The following is a 20,079-nucleotide window of genomic DNA, read 5'->3' as shown; positions in this document are numbered from 1 at the left end:
TCATAATCTAACCACTACTGTTCTTCCATTAAATTTAACACATTGACATGTGTTTAGAGAATGTAATATAATGTTGAATATGTGAAAGAAACGGGTTTTCTTCTGACCTGTTTTTCCAGTCTTGTGCAATGCTAGGGTGCTTTCTCATATTATTCTTATGTGTGCAGAGAAATATCTGAAGAAAAATCATCTAAAGATTAAAGCATTAAATGGTCTTTATATTAAACATCCACAGTTATGCTTCTAAGCAGACATCCTCAGAGATCAGTTACCTTTGGTTGTGCTTTCAAATTGTTACCTTTGGTTGTGGTTGTGCTTCCGAAACGGTGATTCTACTGATAGATCAACAAAAATCAAAATTTACAGTATGAAGGAAGCCGAAAGTTTTATTACCGAAAACAAGCGCCGGGGCATGCAGGGGGGATGTAGAGGATAAACAGTAGATAAAAAGGCAGGATTCAATTTCCTTTTACGCTCAAGCGTGGGGACAGGCAGACCATTATTTACCCGTGCCTGCCACTGACGAACAGAAGCATTGGTTACGAACTGCAAGTCATTTACTTTTAAAATTCAATTTCATTTCTTCAAACAGTCGTTGTGAGCACGAATATCTAATGAAAGGGTTTAGGCAACGACGTCCTCATGTAACGATCTGTAAGTCATGCACTAGTTGGAATTAATTCATTTAAGAAATATTTATTGGGCATTTCCGTGGATGTCAGCCCTGAGCTGGACAGCAGGGAACAAGGCAGACCAGGTTTCGTCTCATGCTTGAGACAAACCTGGAGTTCCAGACTCTGATTTTTTTATTGTTATTGCTCTTATAGTTTACACATGAATGACCGTTTTTGTTTCCAGTTTTCAACTTGAACTATTTTATAAAATGTGAAGTGCTGCCCTTCTGATGTCTATCCAAAGTAGCAATTTTCAATGTGCTTCTTAAAAATTCCAGTGTGTCAGCTTTGATGGGGCAAATTAGAAAATCTAAGGAAAGTGGAATTCAGGAAGTCAGGGAGTCATAAGAATGCTTGGAATTTCTAACAGATTTTACTAAACATTTTCTGTATCATGACATGTTCCAGAAGACCGTAACTGTTAGTTTATACAAATTAAAACTACTTTTTGCCTTGCTGATAACTGCAAATAAATAATTCAGATGACCACCCACCAAAAAACCAAGACTTTGTGTGTGTGTTTGGGGCGGGACGGTGGGGGGTGGGGTGGAGGAGAGGATTGTGTGTTTCCTATGAAATACTTGCTTTGTAAATTTTATAATCAAAGAGAAAAATAATGAGGTATTGCCTCATTTTATTCCCACTTTTCAATTCTGCAGAACTAGTTTCAAATACTTCTGTATTTCCCAGTAAGATCATTATAGAAATGTAAAATAATAACCTTTGTCTTGATTTGACTTTAAAGGAGGGGATTAAAGGCATTTTCTTATTTGCATTTCGGTACAGCAACAGGCTGACTTCTCCAGCTAAAATTACTTAACCTGTCACTTTGTTTTCATGGTGGCAATCAACTAAATTAAATACAGGACTATACATTGGGATAGCTGTGTTTTATTTAGTAAGAAGCCTTATGTAAAGTTCATAAATGTTGCACAAAACACAGCTGTTTGGCCCTGGTCCAAGAGGTAATGAGGATAAAAAGAGTAGGGGAGATAACCTTTAGCTTAATATAGCTTGGTAAATTAGATCCTATATATGCTAATTTTGTACTTTTTTTAATAGATGGAACTGATTAAAAATATAAGTACTGCCGAACAGCCCTATTTATTCACTCGACATGTTCATTTCCTCAACTTCTCAAGGTAAGATATTTTCCAGTTTAATGGTTCTTTCGTTTCTTTTCAGTACTTAGTCTCCTTCTAACAAACAATTACTTTAAAATCTACCTTCATTTCCTAGGTAGTGTAATTGCCCTTCAAAAGGCATTTTTAATCCATTTATTTTTGCTGTAGAGGGATCAAAATTTGAAATATTTGGACAGAAGTTCATTTCTTTCTAGAATATTAATCTTAAATCTTGTGGAAACTTGAAATTATTTTTAATGAGAAGCCGTTTGACCCGATAGTTCTCTCTAAAAAAAAAAAAAAATTAGGTTTTGTATTGAAACAAAATAGGCAAGAGATGGATATTTTAGCAGACATATTTCATTGCACATTTTTATACAATTTGAACTCGCACAGGACTCTGGCAGTAACTTAGTGGTGGAATTACGTGTATTTTATAGGGTCCAAAACGTTAGGACCAGCCTCTCTACCTTTTTTAATACTCCATTTGATTACTCTAAGCCTTGCGTGTTTGATGCTGGTGGGTATTCTAGAAATCTGCTTTTTTCTTCAGCTGCAGGGACCTTTTGATAATAATGCAAATCTTCGAATTTATGTGTTTAGACCCTTGAGCTGTCAAGTTGCTAACTGCAAGTTCTGGGCAAGTTCCTCTCCTCCCCCGGAATCCATTAGCACAGGTTGCCTTGTCAACTGTGCCAGGAGTTCTCAGATTCCTCCTCGCAGGCTGGCCTGTCTGAGCTCACAGTTGGTTTGGGCTGACAGAGCACTGGGTCCAGGGTCAGATCTGCTGACCAGTCCGGGACCCTGGGCCTCCCTCATCAGCCATCTGACCGGCACTTCCCTCACTGCTTTTCCCGTGGGGATAACGGGACCTCGTAGGCCCACAGGAGGGTCCTGCTAGCTGTGCTGACCTAATGGCCCCGAGGGCCGGGCCACCAGGGAGGCCTGAGTTTGCACTGGGCAGGCACTTTGGCTGCCCTGCCGCAGGATGCCTAACAGTCTGCCAGGGTGGGAGAAGGTTTTAGCCTTCAAAGCACTTTCCTGCTGTGCAGCAGGCCCTGTGCAAATGAAGTGCAAAGAGAATGAGATTCAGCAAAGCAAGTTATTAAACAGCAAAGAGGAGTTGCTGCCTTATCTTTGAAAGCAAGTTTCCTCTGAAGTTTCCCCAGCCTGTCTGATACCCAGAGTCCCCTCGGGTGGTGAACAGGTGAGGAGGACACCTGCGGATTATCCTCAGTGGCCCAGGGCTACAGCGTCCAGGAGAGCTGAGTGGGTCTCCAGCTACATGTCTAAAGTGGCTTGTCACTGGACTGTTTGGGGTACGTGCCCTGCCTCTCACTTCCGGTGGGCCAAGAACATATAATTAGACATAATTAGATAACGAGGACTGGGTAGCTATTTCGGGCCTTGTGTTTTATGACTTGTAGACGGCAGAGCACGGACCCTCTGACCCCTTGCTTCTCTCATGCGCTTCCTTCCCTCCTTCCTGCGTCACCCCTGACGTCCTCAAGCCTCATTCATTTCTTCTTCTTTTTTTAAAACTTTTTATTGGAGTATAGTTGATTTACAATGTTGTGTTAGTTTCAGGTGTACAGCAAAGTGAATCAGTTATACATATACATACATCCACTCTTTTTCAGATTCTTTTCCCATATAGGTCATTACAGAGTATTGAGTTGAGTTCCCCATGCTATACAGTAGGTCCTTATTAGTTATCTGTTTTTTTGTTTTTTTTTTAGAAGGTATTCTTTTTTTTTTAATGTTTCTTGGCTATTGGATTTCTACTTTTTTTTCCCTTAATTAATTAATTTATTTATTTTTGGCTGTGTTGGGTCTTCATTTCTGTGCGAGGGCTTTCTCTAGTTGCGGCAAGCGGGGGCCGCTCTTCATCGCGGTGCGCGGGCCTCTCACTATCGCGGCCTCTGTTGTTGCGGAGCACAGGCTCCAGACGCGCAGGCTCAGTAGTTGTGGCTCACGGGCATAGTTGCTCTGCGGCATGTGGGATCTTCCCAGATCAGGGCACGAACCCGTGTCCCCTGCATTAGCGGGCAGATTCTCAACCACTGCACCACCAGGGAAGCCCCCAGTTATCTGTTTAATATATAGTAGTGTGTATATGTCAATCCCAATCTCCCAATTTATCCCTCCCCCTGCCCCTTACTCCCTGGGAACCATAAGTTTGTCAAACCTCATTCATTTACTCCTCTTGCTTCAAGGGCAAACCTTTACAACCAAAACAAATTGCAACACAACTAATTTTAATCAGGATAGTGTAGCACTCTAGTGACAAGCCAACACCAATATCTTAATTGGATCAGCAGAGCTGGGCACAGCCTGGTGGCCATATTTTATCATGGCCTACACTACCGAGAGTTTAATCTTGATTGATTTAGTTCTGAAAGAAAAAAAAAATGATAAACACCTTTTAGAAGACACCGCATTTCCGGAAGCAGCGTCAGCCTGGCTGTCAGACCTTCCTGCTGACCATAGGCTCGGCGAACAGTTTAACCTTTTGAGGGGAGAGGGTCTCCGTTTTCCCATCTATAAAATAGGGACAGTTCCTGCCCACCCCTGGTTTGTAGGGATGCTCGAAACACGTGAAGGAAAGCCTTTGAAGTTCTTGGAGAGAAGGATATTATGTGTACTCCAAGTGGCATTTAAAAGGCATTTCTGTAGAAGCCTCAGTCTGAGCCCCCAGTTTGGCTCCTGTCCCAGTGCAGCCTGGCAGCGTCTCTAATGTAACGCCTTGAGGACAGGGCCCTGCTCTCGCTTGTTTCTCCTCCCTCGATTCCATTTTGTTCAGTTAAATACATACATACTGACGACCCTCTATCGCTGGACCCTGCGCTAGGACTGGGGCTTCTGCAGTGAACAAGAAATGCTGTCCCTGCCTTCAGGGAACTGTAAGTTCTTCGTCCATTAAGGAAGAAGCAGCCACGAAACATGATGAGCTTTAGGAGAAAGACTCAGTGGGTGTCCCCTAGGGGAAGTGGGAGGGCAGGGACCCTCCCTCCTGGAGCAGGAGCCATTGCTGCTGGGCTGTGAGGGATGGGTCAGCTTTAGACAAACGAAGGGGAAGGGCACTGGCGGCCCAGGAACCAGCCTGAGCAAAAACTGAACAAAGAGAAGGATGGAAAGGAATCCCGGAAATGGGAGCACAGCAGGAATGGAACGGTAGTGAAGAGTTTTAAGCAGGAAAAAGTAGAGACTGGCCTGATAAGCTCGAAAAAACTCATGCTGACTATGGGTTCAATCTCATTCTCTCTTCCCATCCCACATGCACAAGGCCCGGGGCCTCAGCTACGAGACCTCCATAAGCATAAACAGAAGGACACGTTGAATTTTAACACATTACAAGACTATTACACTCATTGAACATGAGAATTTAAGCCATCAGCTTTTCTTTTTCAAGGGAATAGCTTTATTTAAAGAAAATTTCTTGGGTATAAATGGCAAACTGTGGGCATACAAGGAAAGCCCCCAAATACACAATTAATAGAGAAAAACAACTATGTTGGGACTTGTTTAGAGGGATTTCACAATACTTTTAAAACTGAGTTCTGTATTTTGAATTATAAGGCATAGAGATAATTAAGCTGCTCTTAAGACACCTACCCTGATCTTTGCTGACACGCATTGTTTCACAATAATGAGGTTATTAAGAGAAGAATTGGCGCTGCAACCTAATATTCTGTATTCATGCTTTATGTCTAAGTTTCCTTACATTCTTGACATGCAGCAAAACACTTGCTGGCAAGTGGAATGTAAGAATGAAAGTCTAACCTCCTTCCCAACACCTTCTTTTGTACATTTATGTTCTGAACTCTTGAAGTGTACGGCATTATACCAAAATGAATCGCCCCTTATTTCTTTTTCTCCATTAAGTATGGCATTCTTGTCTGGAATTTAGATACTCTGAGTGATGTAAAATTCTATCCTGTGAGTTTTTGGTGATTCAATAAGTTTCATTTGTTCATAACCTAGGCATCTTGTCCTGTCCCATTTTTTCTCTTTTTTTTTTTAGACCTAGAAGGAACAATTTCACCATATCCATTTTAATTAATTCAACCATAGAAAGCAATACTATCAGACCAAAATAGTGCTTTTGTAGTTGCCTCGGGGAAGGCTTCCTGCCAGAGGAGATAAACACTACGAGGTCAGCAGGAACCTCAGATCAATTTGGGTTCGTGAGGTTTTCCACTGCTCTTTCACATGGTTTTTGAGCTACCTGAAAGTTCAGGCCAGACAAACGTTTTTCACCTGGTCTACCTGGAGAAGTGAGTCAAAATTACCTCGGCCTAAAAGATGCTACTCTTTGTTGTGATGTTTAATATTTTTGTACTCTGGTTTCATGTGTCTGTTCCCAGTTGTTGAAGTCACCTAAAGAATTAGAATTTTTGAAAAAGTTCAGCCTCCCAACATCATCTCTTTAAGTATGTCTTAGATCATCAAGACTGTGACAGACAATTCAATTTATCTTCCCCCCTCCTGCCCCGTTTTGTTTTCTAAGATTATTTTTTGGCGGGGGGGGGAAGTAATTTTTTTCCTATCTACAATCCCCCTCGACCCCCAACTTGGGTCTTGCAGGGAAAACACTGTGAAGGTTTGTGTCAGAGCTCAATGCTATGAAAATAGCCCAAGCGAATTATGAGATATCAATACACTAACTGATCTCAAACTACCCCTACTCTTAACCTTTTTCCGTGTCTCTTCCTTTCTCACCCATGACCCCCTTACCCTTCTTTGTGTCCATTTCTCTTTCCTTATTTGTCTCTGATGGTGGCTCCAATGCCAAAACTAACTTGCAAAAGCAAAACATTTAAAAATCAATCAATCACTGCAGAAGTAAGTAGGATGTGATGTGCAAGGACACGATGTGAGTTTTGGACACTTTCTTTCTTCCCTTGAAGGGAGGTCTTAGTTACTGATGTGAGCAAAGTCTGCCCTCTGATGGCATCATTTAACAAAACAAATCTGATCTCGCTAATTCTATAATTCAAACGGGTTTCCACATCTTATTTCTAAATGTGGACTTTGTTTTCATTCTCATTAGCAAAGTCATCCATTTTAATTGTGTCCTGCAAATCTTTTGTAATAGTGACAGACGCCTCAAGCTCTGAAGAGAGCGTCAAAATAAAACTGATATTAGCGCTTATTGAATGCTATCTTTACCTGCTTAGACAGAGCCCAGAAGTTTGATTTTCAGATTGAGAGTCTTCTCTCAGTTTAGCCTGTGAAGACATGGCTGGACTCATCTTCTGAAAATGGCACTCTCCGCCTCCCTTTTCTCTTTTCCCTCCACAGCAGGTGGACTCTGCCACCGGTGAGCCCACACACGTGGCTGGCCCGGCAGGGGGTAGTATGATCTGGACTTGCCCTGAGCCCATCTCCCTGCACACCACCAAGGGCTTCCTCCTTGTCCTCTATTTGCTTCCATCAAGTCATCTTCCTCTCCTAGCAGGAACCTTACCTCCAGTGTCCCAGCTGCCCCACCCTCACTCAGCAGAAGCTCCCGCCTCTCTTCCCTCAGGACACTCAGGGAGCAGAGAGTAGCTCAGACTCTGCTTGCATTTCGTGATGGGAGGCTCTGTCCTGGGCACCAAGGACCAAAGTGTCCACTGAATAAGGTTGTGAGGATGGAGGGCGGCCCTTCCACCCCGTTGCAGCAATTGACCATTAACTAACCATCTTCCCTCTCCTCTGCCTGCAGGCAGCCCCTCATGCTGCCACCCAAACAACTATATCCTTTTCCACGGAGGCCTTTCTCTCACTTCAAAGTGTCTCCTTCCTCACTGACAGGGATCAAAGCATGGGCCACTAGCCTTGGGACACTCTTCCTTTTTTGATGTGGGTGGCAGCACAGGAATAACCTCTACGTTTAGGCCAGGGGTGAAAAATACAGATATACTTTCAGTAGAATGGAAATTGCCAGGGGTGAGGAGGAAGGAGGGGAACGGGATTTATTGTTTACTGGGCACAGAATTTCAGTTGGGGATGATGAGAAGATTCTGGAGTTGGATGGTGGTGATGGTGGCACAACAGTGTGAATGTACTTGATGCCACTGAACTGTACCCTTAAAAATGGCAGAAAGGGTAAATTTTATGTTATGTGTATTTTAGCACAAGTAGAAATTGTATATATGTATACTTTCAAATGCTGTTTGCACTCATAGAAAACTCTACTGTAGTAGGAGGACAAAATAGTCTTAACTCTCTAGAATAATTTTTTTTTCACTTTCATGCTTTATTGAAAGTAAAATATGAATCAAAGACAGGTATTGGTAAGCAGGTTATGTCTCTAAAGAATTACTTTTAGTTCAGAACAGAATGTTGTCCCATCTCCTGTGACACAAATCCTTTGCGGACCAATGCATCTGGCATGAAACTCAAGCAAGGAAATGTAACAGAACTTTATTCCCTCCCGTGCCTATAAATCTTATTATGTAAACATGATTTACTGATACTGCTACTAAACTTTTTCAGTCTTTACTTGCCCATTTCCCCCCCACCCCCCTTAAATATAAAATTTGAAACATTTCCTTCAAGTCTGATGGCCTTCAGTGCAATCTGCTATATTTGACATAAGGCATTTGGGGACAGTCACTTTTGAATGGTTTTCTGCCTTGCAGAGGAGTCATGTATATAGTTTTGGCCTTAAGTCTTGGTATTTAATACATGCAACAATGGCCCAGGAAGAATATCATCAGCGATCTGATGAAAGTGTACCTAAAATTCTTTCCCAAGTGCTTTGTGTAGCTACTGGGAGGTGACTAGTGTTGATTGATCGGTTGATCTATGGAGGTAGCTGTGTGGGGCGAATAGTGAAGAAAATCCTCAGAATGAGACATTCAGGAATGCACGGGAGAAGTGAGAACGATGCAGTTATTATTTCTAGAGAATTATGTCCTGCTTTGGACCTTCATCTTCTCATCAAAAAACCAAAAACAGAATACGGTAAATTTGCCGAGGGTCAGAAGGAGACCCACAGGGGTAATTAAAGAGTTGGTAAATATGACCTCTGAACAGATATCAGTGAAATTGGAAATACCTGCTATTTTAGGATGCCTGGAAAGAGCTCGAAATATGCAGTGGTTATTGTGGTGACCAAGGACAAAGAGGGGGTCATCAGCTGTGGTCGGCTCAGGTTTTTTAAAAACTTGATAAAGATGAAATTAGGGCTATAGATTATAAAATTAAGGGAAATGAATCTCAAGACCAATGCTAAAGGGATTTCAAAAAGAAACACACGCAAGAAAACGTTAAAGGAGCTGAGAAGGCTAAAAGTTGTAAAAGCATCTGAAGAGGGGCTGATCCCTTGTGTCGAGTGGATCAAACCAAAGGAAATGTGCACAAAAGGAAGATTAGGAATTTCGGTGGAGCGTAACAAGGACGCCTCAACTGATGGGCTTCACAGGGAGGCTGTGGAATCTCCTCTCAAGGGTTTTAAAAAATAAGGCAGAGTGTTGTGCTTCCTGGGAAGGCGGGGGAGGGGCGGGGGGAACAGTCCGTTCAGGTGACCCAGAGACCTTCCAAGGGTGACCTGGACTTCTGACCAGAATTTTAAAATTACTGAGAGAAGACAAACTGATCCTGAGAGAGGATGGGATGAGGCTGGGACATTTGTTTCCCTTCTCAAGCCCAGGGACACATGGGTGGTGTTTGGCCCCTTTTGTGTAACTGACATGTCACCCCAGATTTTGCCAGTTTGGGAAGGAGCTGTGTGTCCTAGAAAAAGGATGAGGGTTGGTGGTCTGAAACCATTATTACTGTCATTTTCTGGAAAAGGAAAGATATGTAGCAGATACCTCTCTCACAGTTAGAAATTTCTAGAGAGGCTATTACAGTATCTGATACTATTTGACAATAAATTCCTACGTTGTCTAAAACTTCTTCTGGAAATCTTGCATTGGGTCACAATGTGCAGACAGGAGCAGGACACCCCGGCTCGACAAGCCTTGTCATTCTTCTCATCTATAGCCTGCAGTGGCAGGTGGCTGTGACCAGGCTGAGAACATGTGGTAGTGGGCAGCCGTGCGTGGACCCACAGCACCGGGCGCTGCTGCTAATTAGCGGTGATAGTCATTCCTCACATGACCGTGGAAGCACAGTTGAGGTTTTTAATAGCATGTTGCAATTTGAGGGTTGAATTGCATTCACATCTGGTATGCAGGCTTTGTCTTTCTAATCCCTAACCCTATTACTTTAGTTGCTGTTTATCATAGATATGAAACCCAATTTAATTCAAAAGAGGAAGATACACCCAGGATGATGGTGGTTAGCGGTGGTTGGCACAGCTGACTTCTGGCACTAGTTAGTTGTTCGCCCAGCTGCGTGAACGTCACCTCGTGTACATCTGGGATCTGACAAGAGTCGTGTTGGCATTGCTGACCCTGCTCCTGAGTGGTGCGTTTTCCAATGTGGTGTATTCGAGGGGTCCAGAATCGCGTTCACGCATCCTGGCGCCTGAAATCACACCATCGGAGAGTCCTTCCTTCTTGGGCCTTTGGATTCTTCTCTCTGAAGATTCTCTTTTAAAGCGCAAAGACCTGGAGGGACTTCCCTGGCAGTCCAGTGGTTAAGACTTCACCTTCCAATGCAGGAGGTGTGGGTTTAATCCCTGGTCGGGGAGCTAAGATCCCACATGCCTCGCAACCAAAAGCCCAAAACATAAAACAGAAGCAATATTGTAACAAATTCAATAAAGACTTAAAAAATTGTCCACATTAAAAAAAAAACAAAAAAACCTGGGGAAAGCGTTCTATGTATCAATATGCAAAAAACAATTGGTGGCTCGTTGTGTCTACTTTCCTTTACCACAGAGCCCTGTGATAGTGGCGGAAACTTGCAAACTCAGAAACATCCACCCATGGTGTCTTCTAAGACGATGCCTTCATTGGTTGAGCACCTACTGTGTGCCACACACTATCTAAAGGACATTGTTCCTGGCTTCTGGAGGCCCATAGTCTGGTGCGAGAGGCAGACATGTACACACAGTGTGGAGAGAGCATTTGAGCCAGAGGAGGGAGGGATCGACACGAGGATGGGAGTCAACTGCGGAAGGATGTGACGGTGATTCTGGGCTGGGTCTTGAAAGGTGAACAGTCTGCCAGCTGGAGAGGTGGGAGCAGGGTCGTGTCAGTTTGTTTTCTCTGAGCTCTTTCTGACCCCTGCCAGAATGTCTAGGCATCCTCATCGGAAGGTCACGGGGTGAGAGAAGCCTGTGGGTCCCTCAGGAGGTCCCCAGAGCAAGACCTCTGCCCAGAGCCTGGAGAGTTCTCCCAGGCCCTTCAGGGTCACTGCTTTCAGGCAGTTCAAAGAGACAGGGGAGGAATCCGTAAGACAAATTCAGCCAACCTAATCCTTTTGCCTGGCGAAGGCCTTGCTCTTGGGCCAGAATTCATTGCATTTGTCTAGTCCCTTTGTGGAAGGAATTAAAATGGCACACTTAGATATTTGCTTTATTTTTATCTAAAACCCCCTGCCATCATTTGAGGATAATTATATTGATTTTTGTTGTGTTCATGTTATCCCTTACAGTATTACTTTTCTCAGCTTTGGCATCTTCTTTCCATGGTTCAGAGCACAGATTCTGGAGTCAGACTGCCTGGGTTCATATCCAGCAGCCACAAGTTACGAGCTCCCTGCCTCCGTTTCCCCCCGTGTAAATGGGGATAATTATGATTTCTACTCCACTGAGGTGTTGGGAGGGTTTGGCGAGTCGGTTACAAAGTAATTACAGCAAGGTAAACAGGGAGCGTTTAATAAATTTTGGCTGTTAGTATCCACTTCCTGCAGACCCCCTTATCTGAGACTGTTTGAATTAGAATGTAGAATAAGTACCATTTCACCCAAGGAGACATTTGGAATTTACCAGGCAGTCCAAACATTCCTTGAGGGCCAGTGGAAATACAACACCCAGTTCAGCGTGGCCCCGCCCTCAGGAACCTGCAGCCTCCTGAGAAAACGAGACCGCATCTATACCTTCACGTTGACAAATACCGCAGTTTGCACAGCCCTCACTGCCTCTCAGCAGGTACCTGGACGGGCACCTCCCGCAGGATAGTAAGTGCCCCTCAGGAAACACTGCTTGCTGATTAGATTGTTCACTGGCACCTGAGCAGACAGGGTCTTCTGAGGATGATATATTAACCTAGAGGGGAGCCAGTATCTAAGTGGGCTTGATTTTCCTCCCGAAGTGATGGCTTGTAACCAGCTCCATGTTTGTGTGCGTCATAGGTTTGGAGGAGACCAGCCTGTCTACATCAACATCATTAGAGACCCTGTCAACCGGTTTTTATCTAACTATTTTTTCCGTCGATTTGGAGACTGGAGAGGAGAACAGAATCACATGATCCGTACCCCCAGCATGAGGCAGGAGGAGCGCTACCTGGTAAGTCCTGTCGCCTCGAACAGAGGGCCCCTCCCCTCCCCATGGCCACCCTATCCACGAGCTCCATGCGATGAGGGCACGTCCTCAGGGAGCAAGTTTTTGCCAGTGAGAAATTAATTTTCCAGATGACCCAGATCTTAACGCACATTTTCTCAAATGAGTTTCTAGTCTTTTTTTCCTCAGTTTGTCTTTAGTGCTCGGTTTTAGGTCCCAGAGAAGAAATAGTCTTTCCCAGGGAATCCTGACCAGCACTATTGTCGTTTTGGTGTGTTTGGGGATTTCTCTGAAAAGGTCACAAAGTACTTTCTCATACTTCATGCCATTCAATTCCCGTGACAGTCCCATGACGGAGGGGTATTTTCAGATGAGAACCCTGAGATTCCAAAAGGATGCGAGCACAACCATGACTGACGGTTTCCAGGTCCTCTGACTCCAAGTCCAAGGTCCTTTCCACCATAGCACAACAGAATCAGGCATCTTGGCAAAATCAGTTTGCTTTTCTGGACCTTGTTTTGGGACCCTCAGCTTCATAGGGATGTTCATTTTGATCCCAGTAATTGTTTCCACGGCTTGGAGTTGGTGACAGATGAAAGTAGTGCATCTTGCAGCCAGCACCAGAATAAAAGGTGCGTTTTCCCACTAGTTTGTGACCTAGATGGACAAACACTTGCTGAGTGGCTTAGAGCCTCAGCCACTAAGGTGTTAAAGAGGCTGAAATGCTGGTCTCTGTCTGAGAGAGCCCGTCAGACACAGAGAGGCGGTCCCGGGCTGTCCGGCACAGCGGAAAGAGAAGGATGGAGGGCCCCGTGCAGATCTGCCTCCGCGGCCGGCGTGTGACACAGAGCGCGTGCCCACCGCTGGCGCGTGCACCGCAGCACCCTCGAGCGAAAGAAGAGCATCGTGAGTCCCAGTTCCAGCACAGCGCCAGAACTTCTCTTTCCTCATTTGATTTTAAAAAGCATGATAAACGTATGTGTTTGGAGGATGGAGCATTTTTCGATAATGTCATTTCATGTCTTAAAATTCACAATTAGAGTTGAGAAAACTGAGATGCACAGAAGCTGATTATCGTATCCGGTGCTACGCAACTAGTTATAGATGGGCCAACACTAGAAACCAAGGCTTTTCACTCACCATTCGGCATTTGTTCAGCTACCTAATGCTTCAATGAAATACTCTGATGGTATATTTTTAAAGTGGCTTTTACTTCTTTTTCTTTTTCACTTTTGATGGCAAAAACCCTGATCTTTTTCTTTAAACTACATGTTATGAATATGGCTCTGTATTTTTTTATTCAGTGAGAAGTACATATTCAGGGTATAGAACCACTTACTAGAGGAATAATGTCTTTAGAGTTTGTATTGGACCTGATTAGCATTATATGTTTTTTTTGAAAACATATAGCATCTTCCATGTAATCAAAATATACTACAAAGTTTCTGGCTCAATCCGATACTACAAAAGTTTAGAACCGAGTGTAGCAGGAGATGTTGAAAAACCAAAGATATGAAAACAAGTTTTATGAATCCTACTCTTCAAATATTAATGTAGGTAATAAGTAAATTCATAGTCTACCAGAAGGTGAAAAGTGATGCGGGAAAGTGGAGGGGCAGGTCCCAGGGATCCATCATGCAGCGGGGGAGATGAGGGACAAGCTGCCATGCGATGTTAATAAGCAGGTCAGGGAAGGCATTGGATCTGGCATATAAGCAACAATTAGGATGAGAAGTGGAATTGGTCACTCGGTCGGTTGGGAGAATGCAGCTCCAAGTGGAGGGGGCAGCTGGACCAAAGGCCTGGAGTGGGCACTTGTGTGCTCATTCAGAAATCGGCAGGGAGAACAGAGTGGCTGGTGTAGAGTGAGGGGTGGGGAGAGGGAAGTGGCAGGAGGTAAATTCGGAGAGGTAAGTCTTGGAGACCACAGATCATATAAGGCCCTGTGAGGCACTGCAGTCACTTTGAGTTGGGAAGTAACATGAATAACTGCAAATCGTGCACTCCCTTTTTTATTGAAGTATAGTTGATTTACAATGTTGTGTTAATTTCTGCTGTACAGCAAAGTGACTCATTTATACATATTTATACATTCTTTTCTTTTTATATCCTTTTCCATCGTGGTTTATCATAGGATACTGAATATAGTTCTCTGTGTTATATGGTAGGACCTTGTTGTTTATCCATTCCATATAGAATAGCTTACATCTGCTAACCCCAATCTCCCACTACAGCCCTCCCCCAAACCCCTCCCGCTTGGCAACCACCAGTCTGTTCTCTATGTCCGTGAGTCTGTTTGTTTCGTAGATACATTCATTTGTGTCATATTTTAGATTCCACCTATAAGTGATATCATGAGGTATTTGTCTTTCTCTGACTTACTTCACTTAGTATGATAATCTCTAGTTCTATCACTGTTGCTGCAAAACACACTATTACATTCCTTTTTATGGCTGAGTAGTATTACATTGTATATATGTACCACAACTTCTTTATCCATTCATCTGTTGATGGACATTTGGGTTGTTTCCATGTCTTGGCTATTGTGAATAGTGCTGCTATGAACATAGGGGTGCATGTGTCTTTTTGGATTAGAGTTTTGTCTGGATATATGCCCAGGAGTGGGATTACTGGATCATATGGTAATTCTATTTTTAGTTTTCTGAGGAACCTCCATACTGTTTTCCATAGTGGCTATACCAACTTACATTCCCACCAACAGTGTAGGAGGGTTCCCGTTTCTCCAAATCGTCTCCAGCATTTGTTATCTGTAGACTTTTTAATGATGGCCATTCTGACCGGTGTGAGGTTGTACCTCGTTGTAGTTTTGATTTGCATTTCCCTAATAATTAGTGATGTTGAGCATCTTTTCATGCACCTATTGGCCATTTGTACTTCTTCGTTGGAGAAATGTCTACTTAGGTCTTCTGCCCATTTTTTGATTGGGCTGTTTGCTTTGTTGTTGTTGAGTTGTATGAGGTGTTTTTATATTTTGGAAATTAAGCCCTTGCTGCAAATTGTACACACCTTAATCAGTGATTGTTTCTCCCGTATCTCCACTAAAAAGCGGAGCCCTCCTCCCAGCAGGGGATGTGTCATCTCATGAGCCTTCAAACATCCTCAGCAATTCTCCCCCTTCTTTCTGGGAGTCAGGACTCCTCCCTGCTGCTCTAGACCTATATCTGACACCTGGGTGCTTGTTCTGAAGTCTCACAAGCCTCCTCACACTCAAAGTTTCCAGGGGTTCTATTGAAAATGGGGTCTGTGGGATGGAGACCCCAAAGTTGTGCAGTGCACAACCTACACAGCTGTACATGGATGTCCCAATATTCTTCTTCAGTGCTCCCACCAGGTTCTGCGCTGGCTGGCCATGTCATTTCTCTGGGTGATATAATGTCTTCACATCTCTTCTGTCCTCCCAACAGCCTATAAGCTCTTTGAGGACAAGATAAGATCAGAGTTCCATCTATGTCCCTGGTACTCAGAAGAGGGGCTGAATTAGTAGAAGCCTCAATACACTCTACTTAATCAATAACATAAACAACAACAAAAATATTAATACAGTTATAATGTAGTTAATATGGAGTTGGGGGAATCGTCTACGTTCTTCTACCCTGCCAAGTTTTTGCCATCTTGTAAATCATTCCACATAACATAGTCTTCACACAAACAATAAGTTGTAATCATTAGCGAGAGAAATTTTGTAAACATGAGAGAAAAAAACCCATGGTTTAGTTTTTTTTTTTTTGAAGCCCATAAAATGTTGAAAGTTGGTAATGGAGGCAACTCTTATATTTTTGAAGAGCCTTTATGCTGTGATATGAGAGATTCCGGGGAAATTTCCCTGCCTGGAATTCTACCCTTAGAGATTTGCAGGGGCCCCCGTTCCAAATGTAAAACACTGTGTCCTGGGAAGGGCCGGTGTCAGATGAGCTCAGCTCATTCCTTGGCAAGACCCCAGCAGGAAAGCACTGGGCTCCCCAAAGTAGCAGAGGGAGAAATCAGGGGAGCAGGAGTGGAGAGGGGCCCCGGGGACACGTGACTCCTTTATGAGCCAGCTCCAGCCTGACCCCGTTAGGAGGGCTGTTTTCTTGTTCAAAGGATGGTTTGTTTATTTGGAAGAAGACAGTCTACAGCCTTTTTTTTTTCATAGCTGAAACTTTTCATTCCATCTCCTTGGTCCCATCAGACCCTTGAAATAAAACTGCCCCCTTTCAGAGCCTGTCCTCATTTTGGCAAGCCTGGGTGGTCAGTTGTTTCGCTCAAAAGAGGGTGTTGTTTGTGTCTCGCTGGGGTGCAGGGCAGCTGTGAGGAGACCTGGTCCCCTCAGTGAGGCCCCGCCTGGGCATGAGGGCCCAAAAGGGGATGCACGCAGGGTGACCCCGCGCCAGAGGGGGCAAGCAGGGCAGGCCACTCCCTCGGGGGACCTCGCGGCGAGGCCTCTCCCTGCTCGCTACACACACACAGAGTCACGGGGGGGGGGGTGGCCCAAAACGGGTCCACTGATATCCCCACATGATTCCAGATCTCAGCGCTCCGAAGCCACTTGCTTTATCCCGTTGCCAAAAATCAGGCAGCTCTGCTCCTGGCCGTGAGCCTTGCAGAGCTGCTTAGCATACAGCTGAGAGAGGGCCGGGGCCTCTGGGGCTGAAATATTATCATCTCTGATGCCGGGTGGTTGGGAAGAAAATGGAAAAGGGCGCAGGGATCGTAGGATTCGCAGGGCCCCTGGAGGTCGGTCATGAGGAACCTCTCATTTCACAGATGTAGGAACAGGGCCTGGGTCTAGTGATGGGTTAGGGGTCCTGCCAGGCGTAGAGGCTGTCCTGACTCCACCGCTGTGAAGCTGGATCACTTGGACCTTATGTTTGACTTCCTGAATGGTAAAGGGAGAAGAGGACTGGGCCAAGTTCCATGCTTTTTGAGCAAAATCATTTTGTCTGACACATCTTTACAAAGACATAGCTGTTATAACAGTTTTTTTCAAACACCCAAGCATCTTATAGCTGTTTTCCATATTTTCTGGAAACAATTAGATTTTTCTAAGAGTTTCTGTTTCTTCCCAAACCAATCTTCACTTGTATTTATCAGGAAATAATTTTACAATAAATTATTGCTAGAACGGATACAAATTCAACTTACAGCAGCCACGCTGTGAAAAGGCAATTCTCTTAGGCTCATTTCTCTTTGTCCAGAGCCAGAGTGCAGATGTAGCTGCATCCTTTTTTGGGTTTCAACTCAGGAGGTGGGGTAGATCTGAGCCCAGGCACACTTTGACACGTTCCAGCACTTGAGACTCTTCTCCAGTTGGAGTTCAGGCTGCGTTATTTCCAGGGCAGGGAAATACCTGGCACCCAGAATGCAGTTCATGAGAATGAATGTCTGCTCATGAAGAGCAACTGTTGTGACTTACAAGCAAGGGGGGAGAATCTCATTCCTGCCGAAGCCACTCCCTTTTCCAGTCCCTGAGTTTCCAGTCAGCTGCCATTTCTACTCTGTCAGTTACACGTGTGTGATTTGTGCTTGCTGTTTGCCTAAAACCTGGCCTGAGAAAGTTTCATGGTAAAATATTCTGCAGAGACAGCACTTAGCACTTTCAAACTCCAAAAGATACCAAGCTGGGCTCCTTACCCAAACTTACGGCAACCTCACCAGAGTATCCTTCACTAGGTGACCCTCCGTTTGAAGAGCAGGAAGAGAGAGGAGGGCATTTTCCCAGGGAGAAAACTGCCTCTGTGATACTGTTTATTCATCTTGGCTATAAAGCGTGGAAAGTAATGCATGTTTGAAAAAACAAGTGGTAATTTACAGCTTCTTAATTCATAAAGAATTCAGTGAATCATGTTGGCCCATTTGGATTCTGGAGAAGCCTGAACATTGGCCAGCGTCAGCAAAGATTTTCAGAAAGCTATGCATTTTAATCTGCTTGAAAGCTTTGGACTCTGAGCATCCTTTAGCTTTGGAAGTGTATGTATGAAATACTTGTTTCTGGAAATTTCCACCCTGTCCTGACTGGCTGAGGCTGTCCTGGGAATGAAACCTCAGGCTGTGCCTTCATCCCTAAAGCATCGTTTTTCTTAAAGGAAGAAAACGAATAAGGGATTTGGATCATCTGCTTTTTACGTATTTCAGTAAATATCTGTGTTTTCCAAATCTTTGAAAGTAAGAAAGTTCTTTGTCTCCAACTAGTTCAAATTTGGCTTATGATTGCAGGCTGAGCTAACGGCCCAGGACATGGTGTACTTAGGTTGCGCTCTCGGCTGCCCTCGCTGCGTGACTCAGCCAGTGATTTAGCCTTTGCGAACCTTACTCTTCTCATCTGTACAATGGGAACATATTACCTTGCCTGTATCACAGGCTTCTTGAGAAAATAAATTGAACATTCTGTACAGAGTTGCTTTGAAAGCTAAAACTTTACAAAACACGTTTCAGCATTGATGCTTTCACACCCCTGGCTCTATCAGTGGCTCCACGAGACCATTTTTTTCTATAGACCCGGGGAGCTTCTCTCCTCTGGGGAACCAGCAGGGGCTGCTGTTCTCTTGTGGCTCAGGCCACTCTGGGCCGTGTCCTGAACCGTCAGGTCCATGTGGCTTCTGCTGAGATCTCGGATGGCCCCACTAGACCCCTTCTCCTGGGAATCCGTTTCTAAGGAAACAGCTTCTCTTTGTGTTCCCAACAGCTGGAGACACGTTTTGATCCTAGCCCGCTGGCACCCATTTGTCCCGTGTTTATTTACTTGGAAACCTAAGCTGGTGTAGGCACGCGGTTGTAAAGTCACCGAAGCGGCACGTTCTGACCCCCGAGGGGGTGGGGAGGAGAGGTGCACGGGGCCGGCAGGCTCTGACATGCTGTGAGCCGCGCAGAGGACAAAGGACCCCCCCCGGAGAGAGATGTCTTTGACATCCGTTTGTCCTGAAGTGTGTCGAAAGCAGGGGTCGCAGGTGTTTTTAGAACCAAAGACCAATTCTGCAGTTTAGCAATACAGGGAGTATCCGTGGGAGCTTGGGACAGAGAAGTTGATGGGCATAGAAGGAGGAGAGGCACGAGGCGAGTAGGAAACAACAAAGGGATTTTGGGGGAAAGGAGGGGTCATGAGAGAGCCGTGAGCTTGGAGCCTGTGCGAGGGGAGAACAGAATGCCACCAGCCACCACCTGAGATGTCACCGAATAACCGCACACGCAGCCGAGTGTGTGGCTTGATGCGGTCAGCGGGCTGTCCCCATATTAGCACATTCATCCCCAGGGCATCCTCTGGTGTAGGTATTAGCACCCCCCCTTCAACCCCCTTTTACGGTAAGACCCCTACATACGAACGAGTTCCATCCCAAGAGCGCATTCATAGCCCTATTTGTTCTTAAGTCCAACAGAGTTAGCCTAGGTACCCAACTAACACAATCGGTATATATATCAATAGTACTGTACTGCAGTAGGTTTATAATACTTTTCACACAAATAATACGTAAAAAACAAACAAAAAATGAAGAAAACATTTTTAATCTTACAGTACAGTACCTTGAAAAGTACAGTAGTAGCAGCTACATCACCGCTGCTTTTACGCTTGCTTCCAGACATCCTGGGCTTGAAATAAAGATCCTGTACCACTGTACTCTATACAGTACTGTACAGTAAAGTACAGAAAAGCACAACCACTTGTAGAGGATGCACGCACATGACAATGTACACCAGACACGTGAACTAACTTACCTGATTGGACATGTGAACGCACGTTCGCATCTTTGAAAGTTCACAACTGGAAGGTTCGTATGTAGGGGACTTACTGTGTAGACTAGGAGGGCGACTCCGAGAGGCTAAGTGGATAAGACCAAACCTTGAACATGAGGAAGTGTGTTAGGCTGCATGAGTTACAAGGAGTTCAGGTCCACTCAGGTTGCCT

At 44.5% G+C, this 20,079-nt stretch overlaps 1 protein-coding gene across 5 annotated transcripts in view; it reads left to right on the top strand.

Moving 5' to 3' along the window:
• The window catches only part of UST (uronyl 2-sulfotransferase), a 388,933-nt gene that overhangs the window by 173,128 nt on the left and 195,726 nt on the right, over positions 1-20,079 (top strand). For all 5 annotated transcript variants that reach the window (XM_082405540.1, XM_082405539.1, XM_082405541.1 and 2 more), the window contains exons 4-5: positions 1,737-1,816; positions 12,035-12,188. In XM_082405540.1, the coding sequence (XP_082261666.1) occupies positions 1,737-1,816; positions 12,035-12,188 (234 nt within the window). The remainder of the gene's footprint in view (positions 1-1,736; positions 1,817-12,034; positions 12,189-20,079) is intronic.

This window comes from Balaenoptera borealis (genome assembly GCF_965194805.1).
Source record: "Balaenoptera borealis genome assembly, chromosome: 9".
Taxonomy (NCBI): domain Eukaryota; kingdom Metazoa; phylum Chordata; class Mammalia; order Artiodactyla; family Balaenopteridae; genus Balaenoptera; species Balaenoptera borealis.
The sequence above is the reverse complement of the archived record's forward strand: the minus strand, read 5'-3'. Positions and strand labels throughout refer to the sequence as shown.